Source organism: Bombus terrestris, chromosome 3 (genome assembly GCF_910591885.1).
Source record: "Bombus terrestris chromosome 3, iyBomTerr1.2, whole genome shotgun sequence".
In the NCBI taxonomy this organism is placed as follows: Eukaryota; Metazoa; Arthropoda; class Insecta; order Hymenoptera; family Apidae; genus Bombus; species Bombus terrestris.
In genome coordinates this window covers 18,305,334-18,331,871 of record NC_063271.1, presented here as the reverse complement: position 1 = coordinate 18,331,871, position 26,538 = coordinate 18,305,334, and the positions used below count along the sequence as shown (strand labels likewise).

At 42.8% G+C, this 26,538-nt stretch overlaps 3 protein-coding genes across 11 annotated transcripts in view; 1 reads left to right on the top strand and 2 right to left on the bottom strand.

Moving 5' to 3' along the window:
- Nucleotides 1–458: 458 nt before the first annotated feature.
- On the bottom strand, nucleotides 459–17,357 carry LOC100642983 (protein bicaudal C homolog 1-B). Of its 7 annotated transcripts, none has more exons than XM_003402764.4 (15): nucleotides 17,144–17,357; nucleotides 15,597–15,871; nucleotides 15,051–15,094; nucleotides 11,842–11,911; nucleotides 8,498–8,577; nucleotides 6,579–6,794; nucleotides 6,224–6,463; nucleotides 5,925–6,143; nucleotides 5,357–5,660; nucleotides 4,864–5,244; nucleotides 4,640–4,741; nucleotides 4,317–4,564; nucleotides 3,994–4,228; nucleotides 3,590–3,709; nucleotides 459–3,507 (listed from the first exon to the last, which is right to left on the bottom strand). In XM_003402764.4, the coding sequence occupies exons 2-15, from the start codon at nucleotides 15,814–15,816 to the stop codon at nucleotides 3,389–3,391; spliced, it is 2,598 nt and encodes an 865-aa protein (XP_003402812.1). In that variant the 5' UTR covers nucleotides 15,817–15,871; nucleotides 17,144–17,357; the 3' UTR covers nucleotides 459–3,388. The 7 variants fall into 7 exon arrangements, with proteins under 7 accessions (XP_003402812.1, XP_012174642.1, XP_012174641.1 ...); XM_012319252.3 differs by having other exon boundaries at nucleotides 3,994–4,222; XM_012319251.3 differs by lacking the exon at nucleotides 17,144–17,357 and adding an exon at nucleotides 16,214–16,349.
- A 1,358-nt stretch (nucleotides 17,358–18,715) lies between these two features.
- LOC100643430 (N6-adenosine-methyltransferase non-catalytic subunit) lies at nucleotides 18,716–20,989 on the top strand. Of its 2 annotated transcripts, none has more exons than XM_012319263.3 (6): nucleotides 18,716–18,883; nucleotides 19,001–19,078; nucleotides 19,170–19,346; nucleotides 19,417–19,734; nucleotides 19,807–20,189; nucleotides 20,274–20,989. In XM_012319263.3, exons 2-6 carry the CDS (start codon nucleotides 19,022–19,024, stop codon nucleotides 20,509–20,511), a joined length of 1,173 nt encoding a protein of 390 aa, XP_012174653.1. In that variant the 5' UTR covers nucleotides 18,716–18,883; nucleotides 19,001–19,021; the 3' UTR covers nucleotides 20,512–20,989. The 2 variants fall into 2 exon arrangements, with proteins under 2 accessions (XP_012174653.1, XP_003402816.1); XM_003402768.4 differs by having other exon boundaries at nucleotides 18,716–18,888.
- LOC100643227 (phosphatidylinositol 3,4,5-trisphosphate 3-phosphatase and dual-specificity protein phosphatase PTEN) overlaps nucleotides 20,636–26,538 on the bottom strand; it is a 15,188-nt gene continuing 9,285 nt past the window's right edge. Inside the window, exons 9-10 of one of the 2 annotated variants that reach the window (XM_048404478.1) lie at nucleotides 22,452–22,535; nucleotides 20,636–22,346 (exon numbers count right to left, since the gene is read on the bottom strand). In XM_048404478.1, coding sequence (XP_048260435.1) covers nucleotides 22,327–22,346; nucleotides 22,452–22,535 — 104 coding nt within the window. In that variant the 3' untranslated portion in view covers nucleotides 20,636–22,326. Of the gene's footprint in view, nucleotides 22,347–22,451; nucleotides 22,536–22,807; nucleotides 26,018–26,538 lie in introns of those variants that run through there. The other variant, XM_048404479.1, reaches the window with a different exon arrangement.

The window sequence follows — 26,538 nt, the reverse complement described above, 5'->3', positions numbered from 1 at the left end:
TGGTTTATTCATTAAGTCGTTTTACTTGCACGATGGGCGGGCACGTCCATTCATTACCTGCTAACACTCGGATGGACACGTTTGAATTCTTTTCGTCCACTCGGTTTCTTCGATATCTCGATTCGGTTGCGCTCTAATCTTGATTGGAATGTTTGCTTAGTCTCTACAGTAATAGGTAAGTTGCGAGAGCGTGCGATCGCACCAGCCGTTCCAATGATTCGATTGATATTCGTTGACAAAAATTGTTCGAAGACTTAAAAAGACGTACCGTGACTGTACCTTGTACGATCACCTGACGTATGTATATGTAGGTGTAATTAACAACCATATCCCGCTGTAGTACTGAATCCGTTAATCGTAGTAAAAATGTTGTTAGGCACGTCGTCACTCTTTTCACTTGGCGAAAGAAACTTGGCGAGATCGCATCAGCAAAGTAGACAAGATTAAAACACCTAACGTTTCGAAACAAGGCGGAACATAGTATATTTCATTTTATTCGTTAGTCTCCGAAAATATGATTCACCCGGATTGTATTTCATTGATTCTGAGAAACGTTTTACGGCGCACGATTAAATTGCCATCATGATAGGTACTCACGTTTTTACAAACGAAGCGTCTTTCGGAATACGCATCGTACTATATCGATACTATTATTACACTGCGCGTGGAAACATGCTCCAGAAAGGCATGTTCGGTCAGTCGAATGATCTCGCTGGATTGCTACTGTATGTTCGTCTCTCAATTTCTCTTCTCCTTCGCGAATCTTGTATCCGTGTTTCGTTTCCTTATTCTTTCTTTCTTTGCATGCAAATAGAAAAGAAATAAAATTCGTCAGCAAGAAAAGGTCTTCAGTTTTTGCGTATCAGATAGATCGAGGAGGAGAGAAAGAGAAAGAGAAATATGCGTCAAGAAATTTGCCATATGCAACGTGTCAGGAAGAAGACAGGAAATAAGACGAACGATACGACCTTGTACCGTGATGTTCGAAGCCTAGATTCGAATGCTTCGTTGTCGCTTCCTTACCTATCATCGCTTCTTTTTTACCTTTCTTCTTCTTTTCTTCCTTTTAATTCTAATCGTTTTATCAACTAATTGATCTGCTAAATCCCGCAAAATCAGCTGATGCACGTACCTACATGCACATACGTACGGTACGTATGTGTGTTCATGTGTATATACATATATACATATACCTATATTTTCTAGATAGGAACATCGAAGAACAGCGTAACGCATCTCTCTAAAAAAAAAGTCGTCGAGCATCGATCGATCGTGTAAGTATCTCGAGCAGCGTAAAAATACAAATAATAGAAAGGATACGAGTGGATTCGCGGTAAAAGGAATCTTGCGGTCATCGATCAAGCCTTTCCTCGGTAACAACAATGGTCGTTACGACAAAATCGTTCTGCGACGTCCCATCTCTACCGCGAAAACAAGAACGATAATTCTCCGTTACGAAAGCATGGGATAGGTACACGATTTTTGTTATCCGACCGGTGTAATGATCGGACGAAGAAAATCAAATTCGAATCGAATTTTATCAAAGAAAACGGTTAATGTTCGACACAAACACGAGTAACAGGGACGATCGGGTACAGTCTTGTTACATCACACACATACGCGCGCGCATACACTCGTACGCATAAAGTACACATAGCATGTATTCCTTTTCTAACATTTCGATCATTTTCAAGCATGCGATTTTGCCGCACCAAACAACAATAATTTATGCTTAAAAAGATTTCACAAAAGACTTAGTCAAGAACTATTAACGATAAAATCGTTCGACTCGTTAGGCATTCTCGATAAGTTTCATCGAGACGATATTTTGAATATTTTTCTTGACGCGCGATAAATAATAATTTATATCGCTAGTCGCACCGACAAATCGATCGATCACTTAAATCGCGATAAATTGATATTTGAAGGTGTTTACATGTTTAAATATTGTCGATCGTAGCGAGCAGAGCATGAGCTCGTTGCCGAACGCTTTCATTTCATCCATATACGAGTATACTCAGAAAAAAAGAAAAAAAAAAGATTTAAAATATTAATAATTTACGTAGAACACGAGTATCTTACTTTCGTAAAACGACTACTGTGTAAACGGACCACAACGTGCAGCTTGTTTTAACAAAAATATTCTCGTTCCCCGTATGTTTATCAAGTACTCGGATGTTGAGACAGAAAAGAAAATGAAGAAAAGAAGAGGAATCACGATGTACTCGTACGACGACCGATTATTCGAAATAATTTAGCTGCAGAATCGTTCGGCAGGCATTGCACGTTAGCGGTATAGCTGAGTATAGACTCAAATTATAGTTTCAAGGATAGTTCGGGAAAGTTGTTTCTCCTGTAAAACGATCGATCGTAATACGGTGAAAAAGACACAACTCGAAATACCCTCGAACGTTCAATCGCCCCCTCCGATCCGCTTCGTGGAAAAATCATTCGCATTTGTACGTTCGACGTCTTTCGCGAGTGAATAATAAATACTTTATTACATTGTAAAACTCGAAAACGCGGCTGCTGCGAGAAAATCCGAAACTCGCGAAAACCGAGAGAAACATGACCGTGTGCCCCTTTTTTCGCTTTATCTTTACGTGAGTTCGCATTTTCGTCTCGGTTGCCAGCTTAGGTTCTACGTTTCTGCCGAGTTTCGAGCTTAGTCGAGATTAAATATTTTAACTTCCCTAAAGCGACAGGTCGCCGAACGTACGGGATATCCTACGCCCATCGCGCATATCCAGCTTCAAAGCCTCGTTTTTCCGCACTTTGCTATACTAATTGAACCGTTATCGTTAATTTATAGATACTGTATACGCCTATCGTTCAGTCCTATTACGAACTCTTCACCGTTACACAAAAACATATATGATACAACGTGTCGAACGACACTACGACTCCCGGAGCATCGCGTTTCGCGCTCCGTACAAAATAATATGAAAACCATATCGATTCGTCGAATATCGCGCGACCACGATAGAAAGACCATTAGCAACATAAAAAAAAAGCTAACGAAACGAAAGTAGTAACGAGTTTCTTAACCTAAGGCACCTTTCGACCGCGTGAATCGAGGACTGCAGGGAAAAAAATAAAAAAAAAAAGCAAACGGTCCTTGACCACAAAAAGAATCATCCGCCTATTCTTTCGGTGCCTAGAATCGCAAATTAACATACTAATTATAACTTGATCCTACTGTCGAGTCGGCGAAAGGGCTCGCGTGATTTGATTTCGATCTCGATTTCGATTCTCGTTCGAGCATCATGAAACGCAATCGAGTCTGCGTGCGAACGCGAGGCTAATTTTAAGTACGACGCGGTCCTGTCTAAATTCTTTGTATTCGTTCTCACGAATTTTGCGAGACTCGTGACATGTTTCGTCCCTACTACCATTTGGTATCCAGATTGCATTTCTCCATCGACGACGAGGTCGACGACGTGGTCGTTTTGCGTTCCGCACCAGGAGCAGCGCTACCACAGAATGGACTAGTACGTTTGTTCATTTCTGAAAACGTACAGATGTTCGGGTGAGTATTAAAATTAATTGACGTACGAAATCGCTACCAATGAGATAGACGTTTACGTACCAGCGATTAATAACATTATTTTACGCCTTGCACCCCAAGCGGTTATCCCGATTTCGCATAGATCTTTTTCCGTCAGAGATGGAAATGTAGCCATGTCCACTTCGTGAGATGTGAACAGGCCTAGCAAACAGAAAATAAGCAACGGTATAGGACAACGTGAGCGAGCAGGTGAGCAAGCAAGACGAAGATGGGATTTACCATAAGCATTGAACGTTAGCGTTAAAACGCGACGTTGTATTATTATTATAAGCGATTTTTAGCCGCCACATGCACATCAGATCTACGCATTTAACGCTTACAGGAAATCTCACGTTTCCGTACGTATATTTAGCGTCGAGGCCGATTAACGAGCAAAAGCCAAAAGTTACAGACCCAAAAATTCAGCAAATAACAATTTTACTTACGAATATACTTTTCCAATCCGACGCTAACCAACATGCTAGTTAAGTCGTCGTACCGATGGGATGTGATTTTGTTCAAATGCGAAGTGGGCGTATGCTCCATGTAGTTGGAACTTAAGCCGATCTGTCCAACGCGGTCTTTACCGGATCCGATTCCAAAGTCAATCTCTCTGCTGAATACCGGCGTCGTTGGTTCCTTCCATAAATCAGATGGATGGGAGGTGGTAGATTCCTGCGGCTAAAAGGAACTTGCCAATATTGTTTTCGATTCACCGATTTGTATCGACATCTAATGATGACACTTTGGTTAAAAGAGGTACGCTTACCTTCTTTATGTCGCCCGTATTTATGGGAGGAATGGATTGACTGAGTCCGTAGCCGGACCAAGCGGAAGTAGGAACACGATAATCGTTGGTACTTGGTTTCCCTTGAATCACTTTCGCCGCTAGTATCTTTTTCTGCTCGTAATCGAAGGGAACGAGATTCTGTTGCACAGCCATTTCCAGCGATTTCTTCTCACAACCCGGCGCACGACGATCGGGTACCGTAAGATCGGACAACATGCTGGATAAATCTGTCGAACGAAAAAGTCCAATCCAGAATGATAATCTTCTGTCAATTTCAAGGGGGGCGTTTGTCGAACACTCACCTATATTATGACTACTCTCGATAGGATTGACCGGAGATATGTTACGCGGACTGATAGCTGGACTAGATAGAGAACTGGAAACGCTGCTCAACGACGAATAAGCTGCGGTTAAACAAAAATAAGAGAAAATATTTTTAATAGAAAGAACATAGCGGGTCGTAAAAGCAATCACACTTAAAAATATATATCGAATGTGAGAAAATAAGAAAAATGATAAAACTCACCGCTACCTTCCTTGCTTTCCACTAACGAATTACCGTTCAATCCGTGAGTACTGTGAAAGCCTACAGGCCCGTTCGAATGAAGTTGTCCGATACCGGTAAAAGCGTGATTTTGCAGTCCATGCGAATGAGGAGGCATCGCGTTGTTATGCATTACGTGCTGCGTCGTCAACAGGTGATTAAGGTGTGGATATGGATAAGAGTGATGAAGCGGCAGTGGAGAAAAGATGGACGGTAATGGTGGTAAATGACCCCAATGAGGCGACAAGGCCATCGGATTTGGCGAATGAGGAACAGGCGACACGCAGTATGGAGAATTCTGTGTATTCACCGTTAATATGCTCGACAAATTGTCCGATAGACTGCTGACTAAACTATTGGGACCTACGAATCATATTTCCACGATAGATTAATCATTAACATTTCATCGACTTGACGAATCGTTAGAAAGCGTATCGCTGAACGAGTCAGTGAAATCTCACTGGATTATACTCACTGGAGCCATTGCCAGTAGAGTTTCCTTGGAAAATATTACCAGCGTTTGGAATGTGATAGGTAGCCGGTATCTCGGCATGCACTCTGGGTTCGTCCAGGCCTAAAAGCTGTTTCCTCGCTTCGTAAATATTGCTAGCGTTTCGTTCGATTCCTTTGATGATCACGGAAAGTGTACTCTGCTTCGGCTTGTGCCTCACGTTTATGAACACGTCCAACGACTGCATTAGTTGGGAAACGTTCTCGCTATCTACCGAAGACATCGAGTCTTCAGGAAGGTCGAACATTAGGACCAAAGGCAGGGATCCCTGAAGAAAAATTTTCTCCGTTTTTACAAGATATATCATTTTACGTCATCGTAAACCGGATTCACAAACAGAAATGACGTTATCGGACTGATGTTGTTAACGGTATGATATATGTGTATTTTGCATGTACGGAAGAGGAAGAGAGGCAGAGAGTGCGTTGAGAAAAACAGACAAGTCAGTATAAGGAAAAAAATATAACCGAACAGATAAACGGTTCACCGATTGGCGATAAGAAAATCGAATCACGCGAACAACATGACCTACCACTAGCTGTTGTCGAGCCAAATAAACGTTGTGGATGCCACCTGTGATCGTAACGTTGCTCTTCTTTAAGCTAGGAATGTTCGGATCTCCGGCATCTGGGAACATTATTTGAGTGCCTGTGCGTTGCATGATCATCTTCAAATTGCTGCTCTGCTTTCCCAATACGATGCTGTGATGTTGCGGCGAAATCTCCATCGACATTTGTACTTGTATTTGACTCTACTCGGATGAGGAATGAGATTCGAATAAATTGGATCGTGCAAAGGCGAAAAACAGAACGAAAGGATGATTGTACTTACAGCTAAGTTTTGGCACATATAGTGAATTAGAAGCACGGTCGCTTCTTTCACTTGAGATACCTCCCATTCGCAACCTTTGACAACTACCAAAGTAGCATGCAATTTTGGTCTGGTACGAAACATCACTTGAACGTTGTATTTTTCCTGAATTTTAACTACGTACGGCGAAGTAGAATCGGGCACTGTTTGCGACGCACTCATGATTGGTAACTCGAACGAGAAGATCAGAGGCGTAAGATTCTGCAAAGACAAATATAGACAAATATATCGATAGGTATAACGAACGTACATTAAGCCGAAAGAAAAGGTATATCGAGATCTGTCAGACACGATCGAGATGAATCTCTCGACTTACCCTGACACGAGCACGGGCACGTTCGACTCCCTCCATTTCTCCCGCAATCGACACCTGGTTGCTCTTCTCCTGATGATTACTTCGATTACTGTCTGGAAAATGAATGTGGCATCCAGTTTCCTCCATCACCCGTTTAATCGTTAGTCCACCCTTTCCAATGATGTGCGAATGGTCCGTGTAACTAACGTCCAACTTCATAGTTACTCTGTTGCTTTGCTGCAATCGAAACGAAAGATCGTCGTCGATGTTTTCGAGGTTCCCGTTACTGGTGTAGCAGGCGTTTAACGCCAACGTTGCGTGCAAAGATCGCGAGATCGATCGACGCGGCGTGTATCGGAGCGAAGCGCGAGCACGGTTCAACGACGAAGTCGGCCGAAACTGCGGATAGCGCGACGGGAAAGATAAATTTTGATAAAGAGCGGCATCGAGCAACGTAGAAACTAATGGAAAATTACGCATCGCCCACGACGTTAGGAAACCGTTAAACTCTTCACGTAACGCGATCTGTTGAATTTTGTATTCGACGCAATATGCACGCGATTCCGATCGTCCGATCGTCTATCGAATATTATGTAAAAGGCTACGCGATTCGAATTCGTTCAGGTTACGACTAGCGTAAAGGTGAACGCTCCCATTCTGGAAAATTGCTACTTGCCTCTTATTTACTTCGATCGTGCTAAATTCGCGTGATTTCGCTGCGTATCTTACGTTCCAACGAGGAACAGCCATGACTAGGTTGTTACTTATGAAATCGTGCGACATTCACGGCGATCGATCGTCAGAGCAACAGGTTTGTAAGTACATATGCAGATGTCCGAGAAATTCCATCTACTCTTCGTTTCGTTGGAAGCGATTCGAAACGATCGGAATCGAGCAAAGTCGATGCGGTGCGGTACGATACGGCACATTACGATATCATGTGGTGAGATATGGTGCAGAGAGTGGATGAGGGAGTGTGTGTCGAAGTGGGAGGTAGAAAATGAGTGGGAGACGGTGAGCGAGAAGGAAAGAGCAGCTTGCACAGCCGGTGGCGGACTGTGTTACGTTGGAGTTGGAGATAACGGTACGTGGCAAGGAAATACAAGGCGGCCGATTCGGCCGGTCGGTTAACGCGAGCGAGACTGGTTCGCATGACGTCTCGCTTTCTCGACGAGGAATTCGCGGGGCTCCGTCTGTCCGTATAAATAGAATACCTTCTTCCTATGCGTTGCGGTTACATCCCTTTCTTTCTAATGACTCCGTAGTACCTTGCGACCAACGATTAACGAGAAAAACAGCCAGACTGCCGAAGATATTGATACAAGTCGGCGAAAGTTTCACGATGCGAAAAACAAAAATAAAACTGGCTGCCTCGACTATACGACAGTTTCATGCAAACGGAATGGTGCAACGACCTCGCGTTAATTCGACTTTTTTGAGAAAGTTCATTGAAAGGAAAACGAAAGAGATCGTTTGGATCGGTAAGAAATGTACAATTCGCGCGCGAGCAACGTCGAACGTTTCCATCGTCCAGTATGATCGAATACACCGAGCCGTTGCATCGAGTTACGTTACATCGCGCCGTGTCGTTATAGAGGTCTCGCTACGCACAACGCGCGAGCTTTTTATCATTCGATGGATTATCTGTGATAAGAGTGAAGAAATGTTTGTACGGCACGCGGATTCGATCGGTTCTATGCCGCTGAAAGTCGAATTTCGATCGACGAGGTCACCGCTAATCTCGCAGCTCGCGAATGACGTAATGTATCGGTAAACAGCAGCAAATCGCCCGTGACACCAGTCGCGAGATCGCACGCTTTTATCTCTCTTTTCCGTTGTTCGCTCGATGATACCCTCGACGACCGACTCGTCCGCGAATAGTTCACGAAACCAACGAAACGAAACGACTACGACGAAAACAGTGGGAAAATGCTGCTTACCCTCGTGTCCAGAATTTCCATTATTTTCTCCTTTGCGGCTCGTACGTCATCGGGTCGACCCGCGACCTTTATATGCGGATCTGTAAAAGAAACGAATTACTATATAACAGTGCGACAATATGTCCCCCCTTCGAGTTGCAGGTTACGAGGCACCGATCGCGATCGGTGAGCAGCTCTTACGCATCGACCGAGCCACCAGAACCGGCTGAGCTCTACAGCGGCACCGAACTGGCACCGAGTCACCGATTACCAAGAGGCTTTTAATATTCTCTGAGCGCCGCTTCTTCGAATATGCTTTTCTTCCTGAGTACGGAACACATCGAATTCGAAGACTATGACACAGACACGACGTTCAGAAATACGTACTTTGGGCGCAACAATCGTTCACCGATGATCGAATCGAACCGACAGTTTAGTTCGATCGAATTCCTCTCTCTTTCTCTCTAAATGCAGACAGAGACGAATGCAGAGTAAAGAGAGCGAAGCGCAAAGAGCAAACGCGAACAAGGCGTAAGGAGTATTTCGTAATTGGTCTCGTGGAAGGGATCGTTTCCCAAGAGGCGTAATTCGTTTGTTTCCTTGTTGCACTTCGTCCGGTTGCAGGGGCTGGATTCCGTGCAAACGGAGCTTTCCAAAAAAATCGATACTCGCCGGTGAATTCGCATAAAAATAGCGAGGATACAGAGAGGATGGCGAGGACCAAGCCGGTTGCTAAGAGGAGAAAACTCGAGCCGAATCGAAACGGTGACCCAGAAATAGATCGCGAACGACCGCGCGGGCGACCTTCGCGAATCTCCGCCGCGCGTGGTCTCCTAGCTGCACAGCAAAGGCAAAGATAACGCTGGACGGTAGATCGCGGTCGTCGATTCGCTCGTTTCGCGAGAAGCAACCGAACAACCGATCGATTATCGAGATACAAGCAACAGTGACCATTTTCGCCGATATAGTCCTTCACGGGTTACGTAACCTAACACCGATAAATCGCGCGCTAGTTTTTGTCTGTGCGTAAACCTCTACTTCTACTCTACCTGCTTCGCTCAAGGAGAACGCTCTTTCGAAAGAAAAAGGAAAAGGATCGGGATTTAAAGTCGTTCGGCACGTTAGGTGAACGACCAAACATTTCGTGGTAATCGAGTTATCTCGACGACCAACGTATCGTTTCTATGCAATCGACGATAAATCTCATCACGCGTATCGCGAGCCAACTTTCGCAATCTTTTTATTTTGTCAGCTCTTTAACTCCGACTTTAACCTTTTCCGGTTAACAGGCTCACCGAAATTAAATTAGACTTCATTCGCTACGTCACGATGAGACTCAAACGCAAATTTGCTAATTCTCGCGACTCAGATACACAACCACTTGTTATTCACGATATTATCGATCAACGATACGTGCGATTATCGCTGAAAATGGATCGAAACTCAAGAAAAAATAAAAGACTTTTATTTCGTAGAAAAATATTTGTCGACGTTCCACGTTGCCGTCATTGATATCTCGATTGGTTATTCATATTAATCGAGTTACTCGAATTCAAGCGACATGATGATTTTTCTAATAGGTGAATCATGTGGATGTTTATGCAAACATTTTTTAAATTTTAAATATGACGAATTCAATTAAAGAATCGCACGCTAAATATTGTTACGAACGTTCAACCTTGGATATTTTATATATATATATTTTACATCTTTAAATGAATAGAGATGCGTGCATAAATGCATAAACAGTCGCATTCTATTTATAACAACAAGGATAGAAAGTTGAAAGGACAAGTTGATTAATCTGGACGAGACTTTACGATAAACTTCTCTCGTGAAGAACCGCGACATGTATACGTAAGTATGCTTATCAATGGAAAAATTCACGGCGAGGAAATCCTTACATTATTTCACATTTGACTGTAGGAAATACGAATGTGAATGCGAATGCGGATGCGGATGCGGATACGGATACAAGCATGGATACGAATACGAATACGGATACAATTGACCTCGCACTCGACCTTTTAAAGACTCGAAAGTAGAATATGTAGCTCCATCATTGAGTGTCACTACCTCCGCGTTGTAAACCGATGTACGTACACGCGTACGATACTCGACTGAATTAGAAAAACTGATTTCCCAGTTCTTTGGGAAAGAATGACGTCATTACACAGCAACGTTCGAAGCTCTGAAAAAGTGACGATCGTTGGTTTACGTTCTGGCAATGAAAGAAACGTTGTCCAGGGGCGGCAAAGTTCGTCGTAGTGGAGGTAGAAAATCGGTAGGAGGTAAGACTATTTATACCAGATTACGCGATTTATCATGCACAATAGGTTCCTTCGGTGGCAGAGCAGTTTCGGAGGAGAAGGGACGGTAAACAGCTGTTCAAGTCACGAGGAAGGGATGAATCACCGAAAAGTTTCCATGGCAAGAGGTACGTGAGGGAAGGCTACTGGCAAACGAGCAGACGATCGAACCGCAAAACGTTTCCGTTCATCGGACGAACTTCGTCTAGCGATTTCGATGCGTCCGACACGCACTGGGAAACGCGTTTTACTTTGTCGACATGCACTGCTGCGCCAGAGCAAGCACACGAGTCGTTTCGTAATCACTTTCGATTAATGGGTGCGCTCTAATTATCGAGGCTACGTTCAGGAACGAGTCGCGTAATCGCGACGAATCGAAGCCGTCACCGGTGGAGCCGGCAACGAGCTCCACAAATTCTTAGTTTCTAGCTTCTAGGTTGTAAATAGAAGCACGACTGCCCGCTAGGCGAAACAAGATCGTCGGTGCTCGCAAGTCGTAGACTACGAGCTCTCAGCGTTTGATCAGAACGCAAAAGTACGGCGAACGTGTGGCGCTGTGGAAGAACGTGCAACGCGAAAATTCGCATACACGAGCTGCAAATAGACGTAAGAAAATACACGATAACAGCCAGCGTCAGCTGTCGAGCCAAGGCAACGCAACTACTCGCGTAATCGCATGCCGTGTATATGTAACAAGGTTCGGTCGGTAAACGATAAACAGTAGACACGATCGAACCGAAGAGAAGGAGAAGCCGAAGCTAATCAGGAAACGATCGGTGGATCCGCCGACCCTTCAAGGTCGACAGTGTCGTCGAACCTACTTACTTAGGTCGTGTCACGTCGCACCGCATAGCGTCGTTAACTCACGTATCGTTTCCGGGTGTTTAGCTCTCCACATCACACTTCGATATTTTCTATCGGCTCGTTTCTAACAAAATATTTGCCATTTGCGACACGTGTTGAAAATTTCGATCTAAGTTTTCGATCGTCTAAATGCAATTGCGATCTGCGGACGTGCTTCGAAGTACGTGCAAAGTCGCGCAGGCGCGCACTTACCTTTCTTCGACTTTGCTCCGATCTTTAGACGAGACGGCCACGTAACGAAGGTGTTTGTTTCCTCCATAATCTGTAATACATCAAAAAATTGCATTTAATCGCGATCAACTGTTTCGAGCGTTCGCCACGCACGCACACATACGAACTATCAGAGAATCGCGAAGTCGTCGAAGAAAATTGCAAATACGGTCCGATATCGAAAATTACCACGGTCATCGTTGTCGGGTGGTGATGGTATCTCGATCGGTATCGATCCTGATTACTTCGTAGTTCGATTTGGCAAGCCGAGGAATCGTCGTCGGTGAATCAGCAGCAGAGAAAAAGAAAGAGACGGAACGAACTCGGAGGAAAGAAGAGCTACGGTTCCGGCACTTATATCACAGTCACTGTTCGTATGGTTGTTCGAAATTTATTTTACACCAGGGGCATGATCGTTGTGCGATCTCTTCGGCGACGAGAAAACCCGTTCGGATCGAGAGCGGAGTAGAAAGAATCTCGAATGAGCGGAGACAGCTCCGGGTGACGTACTTTCACTGCCACGACTGTCGAGAGCCGCGAAACGTCCCGCCGCGCCACGCCGCGCCGCGCCGCGTTATCCGTTCACTTCATCGCGGCTACCCGATACGCGCGATTGATGAGCCGACACATCAACGACCATCGACCATCGATGACTTTTCTTTCGATCTTTTCCTCCTAAAATTTCTTCAAAATCCTTCCACGAGTTTCCTTTTTCGTCGGAATCGTCGCCGATCTTGAAATCCGATGCAGATTCGATCGGGGACTCGGCTCGTTCTCTGGATCGGCTGCCGGTTAATCGAGCCAACGTTCACGCACACTTTTCACATGCGATACGTACACTCGATCCGATCGCGTTATACGCGTAATACGGTAGCTAAATTTGTGCACAAATCAAACTTGGAATTTTAGTTGAGGCAGTTTGCGAACGAAACCGCAAGCAAAAAAATGACGAAAACGATGCCGACGAAACTCGCTGCGCTTTTCAACGTGACCGGCTGTCTGATTGGAAGAACGATGTTCGGAACGGCCACGTCGTCTCTCGCTTTTACCGCGTCCGGATCACTGGCACGACTGACTGACTAACAGCATATAATGTAACGGGACGGCTCGGTGAACCACCTCCCACTCGTCGTCGTCGCGACTCTAGCTGTCTCCATTCCTCCGGAGTTCCGTACTCCCTCCACTATTGCTTCGGCGGAGAAACGACAGAACAGAAACGAAGTAACGCGACCCGATCGCGACTATACTCCAACCATGCATCGGAACATCTCACCCGTTTCCGCCTGTTTCCATTGCCCTCTCCTTTCTTCTCTCTCTCTCTCTCTCTCTCTCTCTCCCGCGACGATTTAAAGAACCGAATACAAGAACAGGTAGTTTTCTGCACGATTCATCCGTACGATTCACCTACGAAACTTTGACTCCGTTTTCGGGCGGCTACTACCTGGAGACCTGTTCACGACTTCTTTGATGTTCGGTTCATTGATTACGTTACACGCGAAATCCTATTAATAGATCACAGACGAGCATCTGTGCGACAACAATCGATAAAATCTAACGATGTGCAAAAGCGAATGCAAACGTGAACACGCAATCAAATTCGAATGAACCAGTGTGAGCTAGTATGAGTGAAACGAAACTAAGCGAGACTAGACATGAGAAATACATACGTGGAAGTAACACGGCCGGAAAGTTTCACGGTCGGTCGTTCGATGGAACGCGTGAATCTCCTCCGAGCAGGGTTACCTGGAAGCGCATCAGATACATTTTGCGAGCAGGCACCATCGTAAAAGTTTGAATGGCAACCCGATCGACAGAGGTAAAACCGTTCTAGATTCATAGGGAGATTTGAAAACGAAAAGAGACGAGAACAGATAATTCAGCAAACCCGACAGCACCAACACGAAAAAATGTTTTGACGTAGAGCTTCGGAGGAGCGAGATTGAGTGTGTAGCGGCAAGTCGAGTAATGCCGGTCTATAAATAATCGGGCGGTGTATTTCCAGGGCCCCTTTTACGCAACGTGTCAACGATAAGGATAAGCGCGAACGTTGCCTTCGAACACGATGGCAAACGTTTTGCGTTCCCTGCACTCGTCTATGCGTCCTACACAACACGCGTTTATCGTTGTTCCAACTATTCGCAGGTGCACTACGCTCTACGCGACAAGCGTATCATCTATTATCTCACGACCATCGCTTTTATCGAGGAGAGAGGAACATGTCATATGTCTTTCGTTCTCGGATACGCCTTTCAGATGCAAGCTTGACTCCAAGTGGAACGCAAACGTTAATGGTCCGCAAAAGGTGAATTCGAAAGATCGGCCAGTAGAAAAGAGAAAACTTTCGACTCGAAGCCAAAACACCGAGCGGTGACTCGATAGAACAACAATTATCTATCGCTCCAGCAACAGCATCAAAGAAAACTGTACTGAAATAGCTCCGTTCGGTTTCATATAATCGCAAGGTCGCAACATTCTGCGCTACGAGCGCTGCTCGCGAAATCCATGACGTTTTTCGCCATCGTTCTTTCCACGGCTCTTACCCGTCTTGCGTACCCTACATTCGTTTTTTTTCGCGAAGAGACTCGAATAAATACGCGTAGCGATAAAAATCCTCAAAAATCGAGTAAGATCGCGAACGAAAACAATGCGATGATTCAAAGGTTGCACGATAGGTTTAATCTCAAGTTAAGACAGAGTTAATGTCAAAAATGGGAGCAGCAACGGAGCGACTAGTTGTCGATGCCATCGAATATTTCGAGCAACGAGTCACAGCGAGACGCACCGAAGGCGTAGTCCGAGTCCGCAACAATGACGATGACAACAAATTTAAGGCTGACCTTCCGTCCACGCAAATTGTATTATGTATTTTAAATTAAAATGGACAATGAAATATAGGTGTCGTTAGTCTTATACGATTACATTGCCAGAAATACGATACGTGTTACGCGTTGCATGTATATATTTTTACACATTCTTCGTATGACATAGGTCATAGGTTGCCAATGTCGCATGAACGAAAAATCTTTTATCGGTGACCGGTGATCGTCGACGAACAGTACTCAAAGAAGACAAAAAGTACACTGCGTAAATTCGAGAGAAAATTGGGGAAGATAATATAGCGCGCGGAAAACGAGTTTGATTACCGGATCGACCGATCGAGATATCGACATGAAGGACGTAACGCAACTTACGTTATGAAAAAACGTGTCCGCTAGCTTGGGTGCGTCATTATCACCTGTAAACAAAGAAAAATGTACGGTCAGGGTACAACGAACTCTCGTCCGTTTGTTCTTTTTCTTTTTCGATACATTCCATCTTCGAGGATGGATCGTACGTAAAAAGACACTGAAATGTTTGAAGATATTAATTAAGGGCGAAATCAGCGAGCACAGCTCGGATGTCAATTCCGACTTTGACACCGATTTGATTTGGTTCGTCAGCCAAACGGATAAACTTATCGCTGATATTTACGTGATTCGCTCGATTTCAGCACAGGCGTAAATATCTACATATGTATGTAGAGCGTCTCAATCAAAATAAACGTTACGATCCTGGTACTTGTAATCGTGACCAATTACCATTTGACAGTCTCTCTAATTCCGTTTACAAACAGATAATCTATTTAAATCGCGCGATATGTAGCTTTCGAGAATCGTAAACTCGCATATCGAATAAGAAGGAAAAAGAGAGAGAAAAAGAAAAAAGATCAGAAATCGAATGGCTCTGACCACACTCACCTAGTAGCATCTGTTCCAACTTTCGGCGATCAACGCGAAATCTTTCTTGCAGCAAGTCGTCTGGATTGCCAATGCCAAGTACAGCCGCAATGTCGAACAACTCTTGGCGACTCTCGAAGCCCGATTTACCAGAGACGCTGGTCGTCATTGTGCCCTCCGACGTCTCGGACATCGTCTCCGTCGCTTTTCTCTCGTTTTGTATCACCTCGTCGGGTCTCATCTTGTCCAGATTCTTCGATAACCACTCTTCACCGTTCCAACTCGATCAATCCTTCCTGTAGAAACAAATACAAAACGGAACGATTTACATATTCACTCGACTGCGGACGACACAACGCACGAGTCAAGGATAAAGGCATTCGAAACGAGGGCAGCGAAGACGCGAAATTTCAGGAAATCTGAGAATAATGGCGATGCGGTATCGGCCCATTTCTCCGAGGAAACGCGATGATATCGATCGTGAATTCGACGAGCGTGTCGCGTCAATGACGCGCACGAAATTGGGGAGCGCAATGATCTCGATCGCGCTATACGCCATGCCAGTCCCTTTATTTTCTCTTTCTATGTTTTCCCGCCATTTCACTTTCTCCTTGATCGTTTGTTTCTATATCTCTAACCCCGTTCGAATCGGCGCGTCGTCTTCCTTTTCTTTCTTCCGTGTTCCGTATTTCGTTCCGTATGCGTGGGTTGTACGCTACCACCACCGTCCAGGACCAACGACTATAGGACGCTTGTTGCCCACACCGTTCGCGTAAATAGCTTAAGGGATTCCGGTGAGCGTAGCGCCACCGGCCGATTTCTTGGAATTCGAGCTGAATTTCGTGGAAGAGGCTCGACAAACCAACCAATCGGAACCGGTAATTGCCCGGCTGACGATTCACTCGACGCGTGGTTTTTCTTATCCCTCTCCCCCCTCCGCCGACGCGGTTCGCGAGGCTACCTCTGTCATCTACCTTTCTCCCGTCGGTGTTCTCTTCTCGCTCCAACACACCTGTGCCAACGAATGTCTGCAAAAAATTGTTTTCGCCAACGCGCGACATGTCGCGTGTACCTACGTGACTCATGCCTCGTCGATTACCCTGACGAAAACAATGCATTCGATCGCCGGACGATACCCTAAACTTAATCCACCCGATACCGAAACTATACCTGCTGATACCGTCGAAATTCCGATCGGGACGCCCTTGATTAAATTTACCGCCATCCATCCGTTCACCCCCTATCGCGTTCCAAATTCTTTCTCGTCCTTCCTCCATTTGACATTTTGCCTCAACCTCGATGGATATTTGCTTCCTTCGAGTTTCGCCTCCTGTCCTTCGCGTAACCTCAACGCGATTCTACTAATTTTACACCGTTACGAGATGAGCGGAATGTAAGTCCATGTAATAATTAAAATCGTTATACTCGATCAAACTCGAAAGAATCGCGATACAATGATAGGGCCGATCACAGATCGTAATTCGAACATTTACCGAACCTAATCATTTAAACAAATAAAAACTCGTTTACTGGTTATCCAAATGGATCAACTATTCCAACATACGAACCTTGATTAACCGGCGCACTTTTTGCGTCGTATCACGATGAAAATTCAAGCGAATCTTGGTCAGTCGAGACAATATGGAACGTTTGACGATAGTGAACACGAAGACGACGGAAAGACGACAGCAACGACGAGGTGAACAACGAGGAAGCGACGCGACGACGGCACAGTCTCTCGCTACGTGCTTCCTACGACCGTTACCTTGACACCGTCGTGATGGACTGTGTCAACGAGGGTTTCGTCTCTCACCGGTTAATACCGATCGCTACCGACCAGTGCCGATTCATCGCCTATTGTTCAAATTTACTCTAGAACTAGAACGTCGCCCAAATTTTCCAGGATTTCTATCTACCTGATTAATTGAGCCTGCTCAATGAGCAGCGCAGTTAGGTTATGTATAGATTCTGTTCTTTTTTCCTGTTTTACGCAAATTACTTTCATCCTCACATATAACAACGTTTTGTCAGTTGTATATCTTAAAATTGCGCGATCGATCTTCTTCCTTTGCTTGGCCTCTTACTTGGTCAATATGAGTTAACGCTAGTAGTACTAAATCAATGAAAATGAGTGTTTAGAATGAGAAATTAATTTGTTTTTATTAATTTTTAATATTAATTATAGAAGTTTCTGAACAAAGCATCTGCCCGCCCCGTCCCATTACGTCAAAATAAACAAACGCTTACCATAAACCAAAATTGTCTACGATTTCATATGGTCTTCGTCTCGGTTATTCATCAAGGGTGAGTTATGACTAGTTGCGCAGTCCACTAGCTGTCCTCCGCGTCCTCCAAGAAAAATCGAATCTCAACTAGCCTTGGTCTACCAATCCTGGTCATGCTTTGAAACGTCTATTTTCGTCACCTGTTGAAAATCTTACATTTTACAAAGAAACGACAGTACTGCGATTCTGTTCGTGACCGATTATCAACGCCTTGCGTTGGCGCTCCTCCTGAGGACTCCGATCGCGTGTCGATTTTAAAGCAGACTAAGGGAGACTGTGTCGATCATAAAACGTTCTGCAATCGTTCCTTCGTACTCATTCCCGTCACCGCGTCCACCGCCACTCTTATCTTGGTTATTTTACTTCCCTGAGCTGCGCTTTCGTGACACACTCTTCTTTCACTATCCTCGCTTAACTTTCGCTTTCGATCACTCCACCTTCTAATCCTCCTTCCCTTCCTAGGTGATTCTTCTAATAATCCATCGAGAAACATATAAAATGCACCTATTACTTAGACCGAGACCTTTTTGTTTTTTTAAGACTACATTGCTCGTCGCAACGATTTATAGTATTAATATGTTTAGAGATTATACTAAAATCGATAGCGATCGCTTTCGCATCGAGAAAAGTGTAACGCAAGAACGAGCCCAGAGAAAGCCTTTTCGATTCGCTTGGCGTTATATGTTTGCAACCATATTTTTTTTGAAAAAGTAAAAACGTCATTTTCTTCGTGCGTGATAGCAACTTCGAACAGTGCTCGGACGCAAAGCAGACTTGTCGTTTGTTGCACGGTTTTCCACAAGATGTCGTTCATCGTTTACGCGCTGCCTTAGCGTGATACATGAACGAAAATGAAAGTTCATTTGGCTACAAGATGGCGTGCGTGTACGTTTTGTTTTCAGATCTTTTAGAGTATCAGATTAGGCAGTAGCCGATTATCGTTGATTGTACATACGTTAAATTTCGCAAATTTTCTCTTAAATTCGATCACTGAATTATAAGTTAAAAGGAAGGTAAAGTAAGGTAAGGTAAGTAATAAATTACATTTGTAGTTGTTCTGTTTGTTCTCCCTTTCGAACCGAGGAAATGAACAGAATAGGTATAAACGGAAATGTACGATAATTATTATTTTGCGGCCAGTTCCAAAGGATTTAACAGAAGATGCTTCAGACGCTACGCGAACGTTCGCAAAAACGCAAGAAGTTGCTCGCTCAGACGGTGAGTACTACTCAAACGTGATTTCATGACGTTGAGGTTATGATCGCAAATAAAAGTTTGTGAATGGTACGAATTCGTTTCTTCCATGTAGTTAGGTGTTTCGAGCGTAGACGAGTTGCGGCAAATTCTTGGAACGGATGTCGACGATACGCAGAAGAAAAAATTGAAATCGGTATCAGAGAGATCGGAGAACGGAGTGAAAGATTTAAAAGGTGAGACAGCTCCGACCGACGAAATCGTTTACAAAGACTCATCAACGTTTTTAAAGGTAGGCAAGTTTGTATTTATAACCAAGCAACTGTCTGTTTCCACTTTCGACTACGGATTTATTTTTTAAGGGAACGCAATCGTCGAATCCGCATAATGACTACTGTCAACATTTCATCGACACGGGTCAGCGACCTCAAAATTTCATTAGGGACGTGGGTCTGGCGGACAGATTCGAGGAATACCCGAAACTGCGGGAGTTGATCAAATTGAAAGATGATTTAATCGCCGAAACCGCAACACCGCCCATGTACCTAAAAACCGATCTGCTTACGTACAATTTGAAGGAACTGAATTGCAAGTTCGATGTAATCTTGATCGAACCCCCTTTGGAAGAGTACCAACGCACCTGCGGTGCTACAAACGTGCAACTTTGGAATTGGGATCAGGTGAGTAGAGATTATACAACGTACCTTTTCTCTACTCGTAACGCCTTTATTAAAAACAATCTATATTCGTAGATAATGGAATTGGATATCGGCGAAGTGGCGGCCAATCGGAGCTTCGTGTTTCTGTGGTGCGGCAGTAGCGATGGACTAGATATGGGACGTTTCTGTCTTCGGAAATGGGGTTTTAGACGATGCGAAGACATATGTTGGATTCGCACCAACATTAATAACCCGGGGCACAGTAAAAACCTAGATAGCAAGGCCGTACTTCAGAGAACCAAAGAGCACTGCCTAATGGGTATCAAGGGGACCGTCAGACGATCCACGGATGGAGATTTCATTCATGCAAACGTCGATATTGATTTGATCATTTCGGAGGAGCCCGAATATGGTTCTATAGAAAAGCCTGTCGAGATTTTTCATATAATCGAACACTTCTGTCTCGGCAGACGACGGTAAGCGAGAAAAGCATGTGTACATACGTATCAGAGCGTTCAACTCACTCAGCTAATCAACAATATTTTTCGCACTTTACATAGACTGCATTTGTTCGGTCGAGACAGTACTATTCGACCAGGGTGGCTTACTGTGGGCCCTGAGCTAACCAACACGAATTTCAACGCAGACCTCTATACTAGTTATTTTGCCAACGGTCAAATCACCACTGGTTGTACAGAACGTATCGAAGCTCTCAGACCAAAGTCTCCACCGCCAAAGGGGAAAGTCGCCGGTCGAGGTAGAGGCGGTTTCACTCGAGGACGTGGTAGAGGAAGGTAAAACGGTCCGCCATCGATGATCGTTTTAAATCCTTTCTTTACATATTGTAATGACCAAATACACCACACGTTGCCAGGACATTGACAACCAGATCACCACATCTCTTCCGTTAAAAGATTCGGTATCACGTGAAGAAAACTTGTACCTTTGTATTGTACGATAATTTGTTTTACATATTATGTTATAGCGTATTTCGAATATATCGTGCTACCGAATATTCCAAAACTCTTCAATTACATGTAAATATAATCACGCAACGAATTAGCTAACGCGCGAATGATATCGAAACTATCGGACATTTCTCTCACATCCTGACTTATGATTTAGAATCGAATATCACGATGTTTCTAACAATGTACACCGCATTACGTGTAAATACCTTTATCCATTCGCGTCCTATTTGGAATATTTTGTAACGCAAATCAATATACAACATGTTTGAAATAAAGTCGAGTGTCGAATCGATGGTCACCGAGAATATCAATGCTTTATGTCTACTTACGCGTGTGGGTCGCTTAACAATATATCAATCATTCACCGGCACAATTAGCCGAGAGGTTTTAGATTTTCGTCTAATTGCTTAAGAACGATTATACAAATCTTAGCATCTTAAGTGTACGCATTCTTAAAAAGCAAACGCGATTATTTCGAAACGTTTGAGATCCGGTCATATTACTTTGTACTTTGTGTCTTGAGAATATTGAAATTTCTATAAATACAACTTACTATATAGTTAACTACATTTACAACTTTTATACGATCCACGGAAACTTACGAACATACTTCTTGGCCCCAGTAAAGCTTCCGGTAGTGTAGAATACGTATTCGATAAATGGTTCGCAATTTCTCGCAATCTGAAACTTTCCATGAACTTTAAACGTAACGAAGAGGAACCAATCATGCTTGACGGCAATCGATTTACGACGCTTTTAAATTATAGATTTCATGGAATAACATCCTTTGATTTTCATCGCTGACGCATCGCCAAAAGTTTACAAAACGTTCGTTTCATAATAATTCGTATAACTTCTAAATCTACGTACGATTACTATGCTCGGCGAGTACAGTGAATTAAAGAATAGGATTATCTCGACAATAAAAAAATATAGAACACTGAATGTGCTTACCGATTCGGTTCATTGAACGTCTGAGAGAAAGAAAAGCTTGCGAAACCAAAATTATCGTTTTAATAAAATCACGAAAAAAAGATGACAAATTCATTGCTTTAAAACAATGATCGTCAATATGCGTAAAAATATCGAACGACGAACCTTGCGGTCAACGCGAGTATAAAATATATTTCTTTCTAGCTAATTACATATTGTCGTCGATATAAAATATACGAGAAACGAGTATCTACAAATTAAAATCGATCAACGGTACGATCGATCGTCGAAAGTATAAATTAGAAGGTGTTAATCGTCCGAGTTAAGAAACGCGTCTTTTTTTCACGCAGTCTTCCATACAGCGATTCGCTGGAAATGATCACATTTTTTTCTTTTCCCAAAAATGCAGTGTAAGCGAAGAGAACTATCTTACACATGGTAAAAGTTATTAGGCAGAAAAAAAGAGAGAGAGAGAGAGAGAGAGAACGAGAAAAAGAAAGAAACGCAATTTTTTTGAAATTCTACCAGCTATTAAGAAGAATACGAATATATATGTATAGCGATGAACTGGCAGGCACAGGCAGAACTCGTTGGTATCGACTGATCAATTCGTTCGTGAGCAAACGATGAGTCGCAGTGAGGTGGACCGTTTTTGAGAGTAGAGTTTAGTTCTGATCGGTCTCCATCGGATCGGTCTACAGTTTCAAAGTCACAAATAGGTCGACTCCCCTGTAAGCAGAGTCAATGTGAATTACGTGGAAAGTTGACTAGTTAGCATATATGTACATAGTTAACGAAACGCAAAACGCAAAATCGCGTCGAGCAAATGCGTACCTGTATAAAAGAATTTAAATTTCTGCGAATGCGAGTGGCAAGGATCTCGGTTTTCTCCGTTTCCTACTTTATGCAGGGTGTTTCCTAGCGTATTTCATAAGAACAAACAAAAATTATCGTTAAAACAGTAAACTCGCACTACGTTTAGAAAAGTTCGAAAAGGAAGAACAAAGAAAAGTAAAAGAGATACGGAAAAATGAAACGAACAAAATAGAGAGGAACAACGTGTTGTTGTTTAATTGCGTCCTCCGATGCTCGATAACCTTTCTTTTTTTTTTTCTTCTTCTTTTTAATGATTGAAAATGTTGGAGGGGACGATATGTGGAGAGTTGTATTCGTATATAATATCACAGAAAAAAATAATGCATCTTATTTATATTTTGAACATTCCGCATGAATCATATAAAAGTTAGTTTTAAGAGATATCACTTATAAAACGATATTCATGAACTTCGTATGAGAAAAAATATGTCCGAGAAGCGTGTACGTTACAAGAAGTAACAATATGGTACATACGTATGCCATAATTATTGGTACGTAAAAACGTATTTAGTAAGTTTACCTTCTTCGTTACTTTTAGAGGGTAAAAAACTGAGGTATCGCAACGATTGCTAGCGAGTCGACGTTAGTTCAGTGAACTACAGATGCGATTAAAATAGTTCGAGCGAGGTAAATTTACTAATTCGTTCGAGGTAATCCAAAACTCGCTACCTGATAACACGAATAAGTATTTCATTCGCTCTTGCGCTGTTTTCGATCATTGCACGCACACACGCACGCACGCATTCTCTCTCTCTCTCTCTCTCTCTCTCTCTTTCTCTCCCTCCTCCTTTTCTCTCCTCCCTCCCTTTCTCTCTTCCATTTTATCAACCATCAAATTTAATTTCGATGACAAAAAGAAAACCAAACATAGAAATAAAGATAGATTCTGAGACGCGGGATCAGAATTTATTGGAAAAACGAGAATGAGCTGTTTTTCCTCGATGCATTCTCTTCGACATACGTGAATCGCGTATCAACGTATTTATCGTGCCATAACTAATTTTATGCAAATTTCATAAGTTTACGGTACTTATATCAAGGAACGTAAAGATGCACCAGCGAACGATAACGAACGACCGCATTTCTTTTGACTTAACCGTGCGCGCGTATTCTTATTCGTATTCGTAATCTTGTCTAAGGCTCGTGGCTAAAATCTATACGAACGATCAACTCGGCAAGTTAGCAAAAGAGAGAAAGCGTTAATGTAAACACGCGAAATTTCAACATACTAATACGTTTCGTTAAAAGGAATAAGTTTTTGCAATATCATCTCTTGTTGCACATACGGACTCGGTCGATTTTGAATTTTCTTCCGTAGCGCGCGTGCGACTTGTCCGATCTGCGTATCGGTCTCAGCGTATACATAATCGAAAAGTTCGTTCATGGCTGCACGTACAAACGAACAAAATGAAGATACAATAACAGCGAAATTAAAAGAAATGCCAGTTAGGACGATGCATGACGCCACTCTATTTGTCATCATCGTTTTTAATTGCATCGAGTTACGAACTATCGTATCGCAACGTACAAGCTATGAGTTAGGAAAGGACGGCGTCAGAAACGATTCTTGTTGCGTTCTCTAAATTCATTTGTATCCTTTGCATATTCGATCAAATGGACGTTTCTCATCCAAAAGCTTAAAGAATTCGCGTATTGTGCGAGTGCTAAGGAAACAACGATACCTTTTATTCGAACAAAATTTCGCGAAAAATTTCGATCTACATCGAACGTTACCACGGTCGCGGGCGTGTACCAACCTTTTAAACGCATCGCGAACATCGTAACGTTACAATGTGATCTTTTTTTTAGCCGTAACACAGAGCAGAACCGCATAGCTTCCGAGTCCGACATCTATAGCTTTTCTATCTTTCTTTTTTCTCAATCTTGCTTTTTCTTGAGACCATGTAAACGAACAGCGATCAGAAACATTCGTAGAACATCCGATGAGTCGGTGTAGAATCTATTCGACGATATCGTCGTAACGATTTATCGATTAACGTCGTATCGCCTTCTACTTTCGAAAAGAATAAAAACTGCGAACCCTACACCGAATAGATTCGTTTATACAATTCTACTTTTCACGGCGCAATTCGCAAATTTTTCACAAATACCCTTAGCTTAGGTAAAAGCAAAAATGTTTATGCGAGCCGTGATCACGAGTCGAAGTGAAACATTGCACGGCCAGATTTTTCATGACTATGTAATACTTAGACGACTCACGCACGATACATTCTACATCGCTCGTCTATTTTCCTTTTGTTACGCTCTTTACCTCATTTTTATTCTTTTTTGCGCATATACATAAGTATCTGTGATCGCAAAATTCGTCAGATAAGATCATTCGATATACATATTCCTTTCGGTAGATTTGTAATAGCGAAACAAGTTTTGGTAAATTATACCGATTGCGATAGAAAAACATAAAGTTAGGTGTTTAGCTAATGTGGTGATACAACGTGTATCGATTCGATCGTCTTTACAGAGGAAAACAAAGTTAATACACAAGTACGATAAACGTCGTCGTTATCGAACGAAGAGCAAGCGACATCCTCGACGTTGTGGTTACCGATGTTAGAGTTCTCGTGAATATTGGTGATGCTGATGTTCTTCTTGTCCTTACCATTCTTGTTGCTGTATTTATTGACTTACAATTTATTAACGTTACGAAAATAATCTTGCTTTTTTTTTACAGCATTATTCTTCCATCTGGATTCATAATCTATATAAACACACTTTCTTTCTCAGCCTATAAGACCGACGCGGCTATTTCTTCAAACACCAGCCATTGTCTCGTATTCGCGAGAATGCGCAGTTTCACCGACAAAACGAGATAAGCGTTACACAAGCCGCATTATGTATCTTTAATATGCTGAGCATGGAACTTCTCTTTACCATTTACATCGATTCTTTCTTTTTATAACGTTTAGCCTTTCCACTCTTCTTTTTCATTTTCTTCTTCCTTTTACTTCTACCTTTCAGATTTTGTTCAGAGAACTTCCAGCTCGTTGATAATAAATATAAAATACATGGTTTAAAAAAAAACATTCGTTTATATTTATGCTTGGTGTTTGTAAATAAATTCCAATGGAATTCTACGATCAAACATATTCAACGAAAAGAAAGAATATGTGTGTAGCACGAGCCAAACTGATGCGCATTCGTCAAAGAAGTTAAGAAAGAAAGAAAGCGACATATTTTTGAGACACGAATCTTCGAGATACGAAACAAAATTTCGGTACTGATATAAACGTTTTCTTTGGCTTGTTGGAACTAATATGCGTCGTCTAACAACACTTTACATGTCGTTAAAAAGACACGATCGTTTGTTCGAGCGTAACATTCCAATCGAGCGTACATCTTCGATAATAAAGATGATAGTCGAATTTCTAATGTCCGCATGTGAATATGCGAGAGACAGCAATGTCGAAGAGTGTAGAGGGATGACTGGCGATGAACTCACAAAACATCTATCATTCCTCCGTCTGATAGAAGGCGGTATCGTCCAACACGCTGGTCCATGTCCACTAAGGGTGAACAGACATATAGAGAGGCAGTTGGTCAATATTGTGTATTTCAATTCTTAGATCGAATCTATAACTAAATACGGTGCGGTGCGGTGGAGGACAAAGTGAGCTCACTACCAAATATCTATATATTTCTCTTCTTCTTCTCTTATCCACATTCCTTTTCAAGTAAATTTCTCTCTCACTCCCACTCTCTCTTTCTTCCTTTCTTCCTTTTTATTCTTTTTGTTCGCGCGCACATTCTTCCAAAGATTCACGTTTCTCATCATCTTTTATCGACAATAAACGCGCGCGATAGACTAAACGTGTTAGTGATTAACGATTGAACAGATCACCCAACACACGTACCCACACCGTATTAAATTTATAAAAAAGATTTAACGCGCGATAACGAGACAACAGCACGTAGCATTATATTCGGACATGCGAAAGAAAAGGGGAAATTACAAAGCTGTATCCATTAAATCACATTAAAATACTATATAGCATTCTCCAAAGACCAAAACGCTCTTAAAGATCAT